The sequence below is a fragment of the Furipterus horrens genome, unplaced genomic scaffold (genome assembly GCF_987537825.1).
Source record: "Furipterus horrens unplaced genomic scaffold, mFurHor1.1.pri manual_scaffold_6, whole genome shotgun sequence".
Lineage (NCBI taxonomy): Eukaryota > Metazoa > Chordata > Mammalia > Chiroptera > Furipteridae > Furipterus > Furipterus horrens.
Window position 1 is genome coordinate 143,603,621 of NW_028327176.1, and position 12,955 is coordinate 143,616,575.

Genomic DNA, 12,955 nt, shown 5'->3' on the forward strand with positions numbered 1-12,955 from the left:
TTGTTAAGCATGTGAAAAGTTTACAGTAATGTTCCTGTAGAAATGATGGAGACCTATGAAATGTTAGCTATAATAATTAAGATAATTAGCTAGTTTAAGACCAGAAAGAGCATCCTCTGGGGATATCTTTTTTATTGTTTGATATAAATGTTATGTAAAATGTGACCAGCTCCTCTGGAATTAAAACAAACAAAACAACCAAACAAAAATAAAGCTGTGATTGTAATTAAATTAGGTGATCTTTTTAATTTCAAAAAAACAAAAGTAAGTATAAGAAAACATTGAAAATTTGCTTCTATTCTATAGGGAGTATGGAATTTGATAATAATGAGAAAGTGGTCACTATATTTTTAAAAATGTGAAATTGTTCAAGTTTTGGGGAAGCACATAATTATAGAATAATTATAAATGACCAAAATGCTGCTTTAGGACTACATATTTCTTCTATTTTTTTTATTACTCTGGGATGTGATTTGCCCACCAGACATGATTTGTGAACTCCTTGAGGTAGAAAGTCTCTTCATGTACTACATGCTTATGGCATGCTACATGCAATTATAACACTTCATAATAAAAATAGTCAGTTTAGTAAGTATATGCATTTTATAGGAGGTACATAGTGCAATGTGAATATTATTTCTCAAGCTAAAGAGAAAAACCCTGTTTAAAATCATGTGAACAAGTTCCTTTAGTAGGTATATGAACAGGTAGAAAAATGCTTTGCCTTTCAATTTTTTATTAGCAATTTTTAAAACCAAATATATACTTTTACATTAAAATAGCTGATTTCTTCCTCAGAGAATCAAATTTATGTCAAATTTATTGACTTACTTTCTACTGCACAAAGAAAATAAAGTATGTATTCTCTCAATTTACTGATAATTTTCACATCAGCAGGTTACAGATAATTTCATGTTGCCTAAGTGAGCAAGACATACTCTTCTGCAAGGTTTAGCATATTTCCCATGCTTGCTTCTCTAGCTTCCAAACCACCTGGCTCCATCAGTTATTCCCCCTTTTTTTTTCTATCTTTTACCTTGCTCTTTCTACTAGCTCTTTTCCCCAGTATATAAATATATTGGCTTTTTCATCACAGAAGAAACATGCATAAACAATCTAAGATTTAATAATATCCTCCACCTACTCACTTTTTTTCTGCTACTCCTTAATATTCTAGTTTTATTTTAAAATGTATCTTGTTTAGCCCTGGCTGGTGTGGCTCAACTGGTTAGAATGTCGTCCCATAAACCAAAGGGTCATGTGCTCCATTCCAGATCAGAGAGCGTGTCTACTTTATGAGTTTGGTTTCTGGCTCAGGGCACATATGAGAGGCAACAGATCTATGTTTCTCTCTTACATCATGCCCACCCCCACCCCCCGCCGCGATCTCCTCTCCTTTCCCTCATTTTAAATTCAATAATTATGTCCTTGAATGAGAATAAAATAAATAAATTAGTTTAAAAAGAAATAAAGCATTTATTTGTTTAAAAATTATAAGGTTAACACAGTTTAATTGTTAATTATTTAAATACATACAAAGAAGCAAAAAAGAAAAAAGAAAATTAATCAAATGCGTGTCATCTAAAATAAATCACACAGTATTTTTTTACATCTGAGTACATATTGTACTTATAAAGCATTTTGTTATAAAATACCTTCTATAGGATGTTTTTAAATGGCTAGATGCATAATATTTTATTCGTCGGCAGCTGTCCGTCTCGAGAGACGATGGTGTAGCTTCTTAAGAGTCTATCTGCACCGCCGAGAATGACTGTGCAGTCCGACTCGGGAGTGACACGGTATCTGTCTCCTCCCGTGTTGAATCGACATCTTGCGATGACGCTGGAGTGTCCTCTCCAGTGAAGCTGAAGCTACAGAGCCTGGGCAGGGTGATATGGAGGGTCTGCTGTTGCCCATGCAGCAGACCCCCCCTCTCTTCGCAGCTGAAGGATCCAACGGAAAGACGGAGTCAATACAGCTTGGCTTCAGGTGCGCCGCAGGAGTTGCCGGTGTTGACTACAACGTCAAACCGCCTTAGGGACTCCGGCTCCGGATTTTCTGTCGGGGTTTACTCTCTTAGCCTTTCCCCTGAAGAGGTATGCCGCAAGGCAGCGGAGGTTTTTTAGAATCAGAGTTTTCCTTCTCTGATGTGCCCTGACTGGAAGATCGAACCAGCGACACTTAGCTCGCAGGCCGACGCTCAATCCACTGAGCCAAACCAGCCAGGGTGATAATATTTTATTATATGTACCATAATTTATATAAATGATCCCCTATTGTGGATCTTTATAGCTTTTCTAATCATATTGTTCTTATGAACAAAGTGAACATCTTTACAGCAAAATCACCAACATTTGCCTTAAGATTAACTCCTTTAAGTAGAATGAGTTAAAGTTGAAGTGCATGATATTTTTTAAAAAATTGATAGATTTTCATAAAGGTTTTCAAGAAAATTTGCATCAATTTATTTTTCTCTTCAGTTGTGCTTTTTCTCACATCTCCACAAACTCAAACAGTAGAAATTCTCATTGTTTCAAATCTTTTTTTTATTTTTGAACATTTTCATATATTGGTTATTTGCACATATTAGTTATAAATTATTTATGTTCTTGGTCAGCTTTTCCATTAAGGTGTTTTTTATTTGTAAATATTATTTATATTGAAGATATCAACTCTTTTCTCTTTTAATGTTTATATTTCATTAATATGATTTCATATATTTTCTTATCTCACTTTAATCATAATTATGTGTTTGATTATGGATTTTTTCAAATAATAAAGTGACATGCAATAATATTACACTTATTTTTTCTGCTTGTGTTATCAAACTTCGAAAAGTTTTAGGAGCTCTATGCAATTTTTAAAGACAATTTTATTAAAACATCATCTATATATGCTAAGGTGTACAAACTGTAGCATAAAATTTAGTAACATATATTTAAGCCACTAGATTAAGAAACAGAACTTACCAGCACCCCAGAATTATATCATGTATCTTCCCTGCCACTCCTCATTCTCTCACACTGGTTTCTTATTCTTGATTAGACTTGCTAAGGTTTTATTGATTTTAATAGTTTTTCTTTGTTATTATTTATTTTATTTTACAGTTGTCCCAGTCCCTCCCACCCCCACCCCATCCGCTCTACTCTGCCCCGGCCACCCTCCCACTCATGCTCCCACAGTCAATCTATCCTAGCTTTATTATTTTTGTTTCTAATAAATATGTGTTCTCTATTTCAATCATGTGTGCTCTAGTCTTAATTTTCTTATTTTTATTTACTTTGGATTTAATTTTCTCTTTTTCTTTGAAGATATTTGAGATGGAATCTTATATCATTGATTTTCAGCCTTTTAAATTTCCTCTAAGCATGAATTTGGTTACTACATACATGTTTTCAATGCCAAATTTTTAGTTTTATCCAGTTTCACAAATTTTATAATTTCCATTTTGGTTTCTTCCTTTACCCATGAATTAATTAGGCATGTAATTCTTCAATATCTAAATGTGAGGATTTTCAAGTTTAGTTTGTTGTTGTTACTCTGAATACTTTCAATACTTTAAAATGCATAGACATTTGGTATGACACATCTTATGATCAAATTTGGTAAATATACACTTGTAAAGGAAAAGTTATTTGTCATTTTGAAGTACTGCTTTATCTTTATTAATTATGTCAAATGTATAATTTAAATCTTCTAAATTTTAACCGCTCTTTGGCCTGCTTGTTCTATCAGCTACTGAGAATGGTGTATTGGCTTCCCCCGGTGACCTATTTCTCCTTGTAGTTTTTTTCAATGTCTAAGCATTTTTTTTTTACTGTGTTGTAGATTCTGAATTATGATAGCATCCTGATGCATTGATCCCATCCCCTTATTAATTGCAGTCTTTATCTCTATTATGTTATTGTCTTCAAATCTATTTTATGTAATAATAGAATAGCTTTAACAGCTTTTGTTTGGTTAGTGTGGTTTTAGTACAAATTTTTGCCCACCTTTCCCCCACATTTTCCACTATTTCTCTTGTAAGTAGCTTACAGTTTTGTGCCTTTTAAGTCTGTTTAATAATCTTAAACTTTAAAATATGAATTTATTTCATTTACTTCTTAAATTGTTTTTAAATTTATTTATTTTTAGAGAAATAGGGAAAGAGAGAGAGAAAGAGTGGGAGAGAAACATCAATGTGTGGTTGCTTCTCACGCGCCTCCAATTGGGTACCTGGCCCACAACTCAGGCATGTGCCCTGACTGGGAATTGAACCAGCAACCCTGTGGTTTGTAGGCCAGCACTCAATCCACTGAGCCACACCAGCCAGGGCTTATTTCATTTACTTTTAATCTAATTACTGTTTATTGTTTTATATCTACCACTTATACCATCTTAATATCTGTTTAGTATTTTTTTGTTTATGTTCTTTTACTTATATTTTCTCTTTTTGAATGCAGTTTTTTATTGTGTCACTTTATCTTTTTATTTTAACAATTTTTATTGTTAATCCTAGATATTAGTTTGCATTCTTGAATTATTATAGTCCAAAATACTTATATCTAACTTTGATCAATGCTGCTAGAACAAAAACATCCTTTAATTCAATTTATACATTTCTTCAATTTTGCAATTTTGCTATCATGCACTTAAATTCTACATACATTATGAACTTCATAAAATTTTGTTATTCTTGCTCTTTTGGCCAAAATTCACTGATATTCATGTACATATTTACCCTTAAAAATACTTTATGTATTTAAGTAATGCATCTGGGATCATTTTCTTCTGCCTAAATGACTCTATTATGTAGTACTTGTTGTAGTGGGAGGGTGTTGGTAATAAATTCTCAATTTTGTTACTTTCATTGTTAAATAAATAATTTTTATTTCTCATTGTATTTATTAAATCTCCAGAACAATATTCAGGAAGAGTTAATAGTATATAGATTCTTTTCTGTTTCCTGCATTTAATGGGACTTCTATTTTACTATACTCTTAAATATAATATTCACTGTTATATATATATATATATTCATTGTTAATATATTTTTACCCCAATCAAGTATCATTCTTACGCTATTTGTTTTCTAGAAATCATTTTAAGTCAAGAATAATTAGTGAGATCTATCCAGTATGTTTATTATATTTCACCTAAATTTAAGGCATCCACTTAAATTTTTTGAAAGTATTTCTTTAGTAGATATTTTAAAATCTCTCTGCCCAATCTTTCCCTGCATACATCAGGGCTAGTGATCTCTTTTCTTGATTTAATATGTTTGGGAGGTGTTAGAGAAGATATTGTGCCTGGAAAGCTTGTGTTATATGGGTGTTTATATTTTTGTATACAAAATTTTTAACTCTGGCTTTGGATCAATAAAATTAATTATTCATGTTATATAATTACTAGGTAGAAAATGGGTTTCTTGAGATTTCTTTAAATATTCAAACCAGTGATAAATATGTAAACTTAATGTGGAATTTGAATTATTTACTTTGAAGAGAGTAAATGATAGGACACTTTTAACCCACTATCATCAAATATAGATAATTTTATATCTTTATTTTGTATTTACACCGCATAGAAACTGTAATCTGAATTGAGGAAAGTAGAAAATTCAGTTGTTGGTTTTATTTATTTTTTTATCCTCACCCAAGGACATGCTCATTGATTTTAGAGAGAGGAAAAGGGAGGGAGAGAGAGAAAGAGAAAAACATCAATACAAGAGAGAAATAAAAATCAGTTGCCTCTTGTAAGCACTTCAACCCGGGACTGAACTTGCAACCCAGGTTAGAGGGACAGGATGACACTCCAACAAACTGAACCACACCAGCCAGGGAGAAAATTCAGTTTTTTATTTTATTTTGCCATTAAGAAACAATATCAGGTTTGAATTTTTATAATTGATTCTTCATTCCCAATTAACTTAAAAAGTACTTTCCAATTACTCTATCATTTTTCTGTTTCATATATGAGATCTTATATTTCTCTTTACATATTAATGTTATCATATCTAACATTTTAAGAGACTCTGTATATTTTGCCTGAACAGCATTTTTAAGAACACTACTAGTTTGTAGGAGAATAGGCAAAGGCTTCAAAGTCAGATACCAACAGTTTCTGTCACTTGATAGCTGTATATGATCTGCCAATACATTCTTGCCTGTAAAATAATATCACTTGGGATTATTCTGAAGATTAAATGAAATCTTAAACACTTGAGTCCTTAACTCTATGGCAGCCACTGTTCTAAGTGCTTCATTATAAGATAAGATTCAATCTTTACAATAACTTCATTATAACCCACTTTTTTTTAGAGAAGAAGAAACTCAGACTGAGGATTTAAGCAACCACCCAAATGTACCTGATGGCATGTGGCAGAGCCAGAATGTAAACCCATTATAACGACACAGTTTATGCTCATACTGCTATTCTCCTCCACATATACAGGGCTCTTGGCACCTATTAGACATGTAAATACCTTTTATCCTTTTGCTTAACATAAGTCACTAAAGATTTTTAAAACATTTGGAATACTATTTCACAATAAGTTGATTACTCTGGTAATTATACCATCCATTTAGTTTAAAAAATAAGAGAACTATTTCAAATAATATGGTGTAAAATAACAAATATTCTAATTCTACCTAAATATAAACTTGTCTGATCACTGTGGCAATTTTTGAGTCCTAATTCCTCATATTTAGATAAACTGTTACCATATATAACTTCTTACTAATTTATCATTGGTAGTTTGCTCATAGTATCATCATCTGACTTGCATGTATAAAGACTTTTGATGAGGTATGAATTTCAAGCTGTGGAAATAGCTTATTCAGGCAATTTAATTTGTGAATAACTGTGCTTAGAATACATGGTGTGAAATTTGAAAGCCAGAAAGATAAATGCTCTCTTTTTATTAAGTACTAGTTTCCCAAGGACAGAAGTTAAAGGGTATCAGGTATCAGGTGCTACCCCTTTCATTCCATTCATCAAAGTAACAATAAGGGAGAGATTGGGTTGGAGGCAAAGTTCTCAGGTCAGGCAAAACTAAAGAGAGAGAGAGTTGATGTCAAGAAGAAAAAGGCTGGGAAAAGAATGAAGAACCAGACTGAGACATAGCTAACAGAAGGTGACAAATGGGAAGGTCATGCTTTTAAATTATACTCTAGATTTTATGGCCAAAATTGTATGTGTGCTACAGTGTTTATTCACTGATTAAAAGATTCTGCACTGTTTGGGTGAGTTATTTTTCACAAATGTCAAGCAACTTCTAAAAAAAATCACTTCGAGTAAAACAAATAGATGCAACTTTGTTCTCTTTTCTTGCAATATGCTGGAATTTGCAAGTGATAAGTGTTTTTGGCTTCTCATATATGCGTCACAAAACTGTTCTAAAGAACTCTGATTTATAAATTAATGGAGACCATTTAATATAATTTTCCCAATACCTAACTTTGTAATTTTATATGAATATAGAGGAATGATTATTCTGAAACTATAAAATTTTGAGGGATAATGTTCAGCTCTTAAGGCAAGCAAAGTCTATATATACCTATGTTCTAAAAGAAACAGTTACTAAAGATGAAATTATGTTAAATTTTGGCAACAATACCAAGGTAACTTTGCCAGTATGGAATTCTCTGAAAGGATACATCCCAAATATTCAAGTTCATAGAAAATTAGGCATAACCTCCATGTACTTCAACAACTCACACACACATACACACATGCACATATGTAAAGTCACACACACATGCCTAGAAATACAGAAAATTTGTGACATTTTCTCTATCTTATAAGAATTGTGTGATTTTTCTTTCCTTTTGCCAGGTGGTATTTTTGAATATGTGGAATCTGGCCCAATGGGAGCTGAGGAACTTGCATTCAGATTTGCTGTGAACACTATCAACAGAAACAGAACCTTGTTGCCCAATACCACCCTAACCTATGACACCCAGAAGATAAACCTGTATGACAGTTTTGAAGCATCCAAGAAAGGTAATTGATATTTAACATTATGTTTTCTGGTATTCAGATTTTTAAGTATTCTTAAAATATGTTTTAATTTCAAATATAATTAAGTCACACAGAATATTTTCATGAAATGTTTCTTTTCATAATATGCATAAAGCTATCAGGTAAGGTAAAGTGATGTGATTATCTCTTGCAAAAAATTTTGCTTAAAAAAATGCAATCAGATCTGATAGTGAAATTGCTTTATTCCCCCACCAATTCTGTTTTGTTAACAAATTATCCTATTTTAAAAACTCATGTAAAGTAAAACAATAAATAACAATAGGTTTTACCTTGTTTGGCAATCCGTTCTTACAATTTACTTGGATTACCTGTCAATTCCATTATATTATTACCGTGGAATCAATTTGCTATCTACCTTTAAAGTCCTGTAGTTCCAAGTGATCTCTAAACTTTATTGGAAAATTTTGAACAACCTTAATTTATGTATAACACATGCACTTTTTAAACACTTTATGTTCTTTCTTATAACTGAAAATAATTGGCTAATGATAAAAATTCAATTTTATGAAGAAATAAGTAGAACACTTTATTAATTTTGTTTTATTATTTATGTTGTAAATGTTCGTTCGGCAGCCGTCCGTCTCGAGAGACGATGGTGTAGCTTCTTAAGAGTCTATCTGCACCGCCGAGAATGGCTGTGCAGTCCGACTCGGGAGTGACACGGTATCTGTCTCCTCCCGTGTTGAATCGACATCTTGCGATGACGCTGGAGTGTCCTCTCCAGTGAAGCTGAAGCTACAGAGCCTGGGTAGGGTGATATGGAGGGTCTGCTGTTGCCCATGCCGGTGTTGACTACAACGTCAAACCGCCTTAGGGACTCCGGCTCCGGATTTTCTGTCGGGGTTTACTCCCTTAGCCTTTCCCCCGCAAGGCAGCGGAGGTTTTTTTTTTGGAGTCAGAGTTTTCCTTCTCTGATGTGCCCTGACTGGAAGATCGAACCAGCGACACTTAGCTCGCAGGCCGACGCTCAATCCACTGAGCCAAACCAGCCAGGGACGTGTTGTAAATGTATACTTTAAAATATAAGAATAAAAAAAGAACTTTGTGGACTATGAATTTAACATGTATATATGAAGGAAGGGAACATAGAAACTATTGTCAATGCACTATTTTAACCAAGAAACAGTATTAATAGTAAATGTGTTTTGAGAGATGTTTCCATATTTTTACTTTGTCTAAGTAGGTAATATTTTTGTGTAGTTAGCATTCATATAACAATAATTAAATTTCATTATACAAATTTTTCTGAAAGGAATGGGCTTACAAAGCACTCGTTCTAAATTCCTATTTTAAAAACAATGTTTGCTTTTCTGTAGTGCTAATATTGTTTTATTAGCTACTTTACATTGATAAAAATGTACATAATTATTTATAATTCTAGCGGTGCAGATTTCTTCTAAACTCATTAGTCTGAATGAAAGCTGATAAGTTACAATATTCCTTAAGATGAAAGAATCCTTCTCTTTCCCCCAGCTACTTAGTGTTTATCAAAGCCTATATTCCGCCTGCCCTTTGAATTCATATGTTTATGAAAACAAATGTTTCCATATTTCAGAACCATGTCAGGTGATGAAAGGTTTTAAAGGCTGAAAAAAGGGCAAAGATTATTGTGAAACACTACATTTGTCATCATAATTGCAAAATAAGTCATTAACTGGAAGACAAGTGCATTTGATTAGTGACATAGTTCATGATTATTTCCATTAGGAAGAAGAAGCTCTGTCTGAGTTGAAATCATTTAGACCAAAGAATATGGAAAACGAGTGCAGTATAAATAAAATATTAATGGAGTTCTTAATGGACTTAAAAAGAGCAACATTAAAAAAAAAAAAAAAAGGACTAGAATGTTCCAACAACAAACAGGTCACTATCCTGGGAATACCCGTGCAAAGTTCTGAGTTGCTACATTTATTTGGTTCCAAATATTAAAAGGAATTTATATACTTTGTCATCCATTGGGAATCAAATTCATTAACTTACTGTGAAAAAAACTAGGAAGAGCTCAAACAAGTGTATGAGCAATGTTATTGGTGAGCTGTCAAAAGGGTGAATGTCATCGTTTGCATCTTACCTTGCGAAGCTCTTGCACAGCGATGTGCAAGAGGATAGTAAAAGGGGGGTCTAATACTTTTTTTTTTAACCTTGTGGGAGATTTCATAAATAAATATATGTGTTACTAAGTATATTAATGATTAATTATAAAATAACTTAATTTAGACATTCTTAAAATGTTTAAAATTGTTTCATAGACAAAAATTAACAAATATTTTTCAATTTTACATTTTCTGTGATATATGGTCTTATACATTTAATGGGTTATATGGTTTTCCTCAATAAGTGAATACTTTCATGCACGAAACCTTAAACTATTATTGGAATAATACGTTGCTTTTACATGATGCCTCTGATAACTGAAAAATCCTATTCTTATTTGAAACATACTGAGGAACATTCTAAATAACCTAGTAGAACGTTTTTAAGTTTTCTTGATTTATGACTTGTCAAAAACTTAGTGAAGGAAGATCTTTATTCTCAATGTATGTGAATTAAAATCCAAATGAGTGAAAAATTTTAGACTCCAGCTTTTCTATTTCTATTGATTCATAATTTCAATCATTATTTAAAAAATAAGACTTTACATATTTTAAAATAATTTATTTAGATTATATAAGGTTTGTCCAGAAGGTATATAGTCATATAATATGAAAAATAAAGATATTTGTTGAAGATACAAGATATAAGAAAAATTGTACATAGGACAATGAGGCCTCAGTCTCCTTCAAAGCAGGCTCCTTGGGACCTCACACAGCTCTCCAATTTGCCATCAGCTGCCCCGTCATATTTTCCTGAATTTCTTGACAGTCTGAAATCTCTTCCCTTTCAAGGGTGATTTTAGTTTTGGGAAAGTCAGAAGTTGCAGGGCACCAAATCTGGACTGTAGGTGGGCTAAGTCATCAGGATGATTTGATGTTTCACCAAAAAACTCTGCACGAGATGTGATGTATGTGCGGGTGCGTTGCTGTGATGAAGCTGCCAATCACCAGCTGCCCATAGCTGCAGCCTTCTGAATCATCCAAATAGTCTCCATGGAGGAATGTTCAAACATAATGCAAAATCTGATGCAGAGTTGTTACTCTTCTCACAAAGTCATTTTGAATGTGACAGCCACACAGTATACATGCTCATTCAGCATTGTGTGGCGCCCTCACTGACTAGCACAGTGAAGTTGTTACTGTTCACACAAATGGATTCTAGTCCACTCTCCTTCACTGCCAGGTTACATCAGTGTTGTGCAAACTATTCTCGTTATTTTAGCAATGGCTGCACTTTTTCTAGACAGACCTTGTATTGAATTTTGGAAGAAAGCTTAAACAAGTAGATTTTTCACTTAAAATTTACTGAATTATTAATATCTCTATGCTTAATAATCCATCCATCACATTGCACTTTATGCAGCAAATTTTCTGAAACAAAATACCTGAGTATTTTACACATTAGAATCATAAACTATCTTAGAAGAATTGGGTCTGAACACCCTGTCTGACGCCTAAATCCCAATAACAATTCTTTTTAGTTCTGTGTATTTGTGGTCATAGGCCTCTTAAAGAAGCCCATTCCATTTATGGACATTTCTTGTGTCCTTTTAAATTTAATTTTTAAAAACATTTAACTTGTATCAAAATTCATGAGAAGCTTATAGCCATTTGTCCTTTTTCTCCCTTTTTCAGCCAAACGAAACACACTTAAGTGTTCTTTACAGGCCAGATATTCAACATTTAAAGACGATTTCATGTTTTCAATAATTATCCCTCTCTAGGCCCAAACTCACTTCAGTGTATCTTAAAGAATTTCATGTCCTGTCACAATATATCTATTCTTATCTGAAGTCTCCTAAATTGTTTATGCTTCCCTTGATTATTTCAATTATTATTGATACAAATAAAATTTCCTAGGAGGTTTAAAAAGCTAATTGAGGCCAGTATAAAAGACTTAATAGTATCCAAAAGACAAATAAAGATAATGAAATACTGATCTAAATTAGTTTGTTCTTTCTGCCCAATGGAATTAATCCATATGAAATTAACCATTTTGAGCCATATAAGGTTTTGTTTGGACGGTTGTATACATAGCTTGACTATATCATCAGATGTAAGCGAATACTTAGCTGTATGTGGCCATACCTTTTTGGAAGAAGGGGGAACCAAATGGATTCTGATAAAAAAATAAATTAAAATTGTAGAGAATGGCCAGTGTATTTGGCAAGGAACGCTATTCTCCCAACTTCCTGATACAAATTATTCTTCCAAAATGAACATTCCCTTCTTGAATTCTAGGGTATTCTTCCTCTGTCTCCTGACCTCTCTCCCTCCCCTGACTTTATTTGTAAAATTATTTGAACACTATACTGCAGGTGTGTGGGTGAATTAATTCCCTTTTAAGAAACTGAAAGTATTCAGAGTTAGACAAAATATAAAATTAGTTAAATCTAGAAGTTATATTAATAGACACAAATATTTCTTCAGGATACTACCTTTGGGTTTACAATAATAATGTGGTAATATTGGTACACTGGCATCTTTCCTCTCATCATTGACAGACTTCTTTCTCCTCTTCAGCCTGTGATCAGCTGTCTCTTGGGGTGGCTGCCATCTTCGGGCCTTCACACAGCTCTTCAGCAAATGCTGTGCAGTCCATCTGCAATGCTCTGGGGGTTCCCCACATACAGACCCGCTGGAAGCACCAGGTGTCAGACAACAAAGATTCCTTCTATGTCAGTCTCTACCCTGATTTCTCTTCACTCAGCCGTGCCATTTTGGACTTGGTGCAGTTCTTCAAGTGGAAAACTGTCACAGTTGTATATGATGACAGCACTGGTAAGAAAAATCAGGAGCCTTGGGGCTATGTTTCACATATCAATAATTTTTTTGAAACT

General features: G+C 33.1%; 1 protein-coding gene across 1 annotated transcript in view; it reads left to right on the plus strand.

The window, feature by feature from the left end:
- GRIK2 (glutamate ionotropic receptor kainate type subunit 2) overlaps positions 1 to 12,955 on the plus strand; it is a 432,031-nt gene that overhangs the window by 21,284 nt on the left and 397,792 nt on the right. Inside the window, exons 3-5 of the mRNA XM_090280821.1 lie at positions 6,300 to 6,352; positions 7,816 to 7,983; positions 12,639 to 12,896. Coding sequence (XP_090136947.1) covers positions 6,300 to 6,352; positions 7,816 to 7,983; positions 12,639 to 12,896 — 479 coding nt within the window. The remainder of the gene's footprint in view (positions 1 to 6,299; positions 6,353 to 7,815; positions 7,984 to 12,638; positions 12,897 to 12,955) is intronic.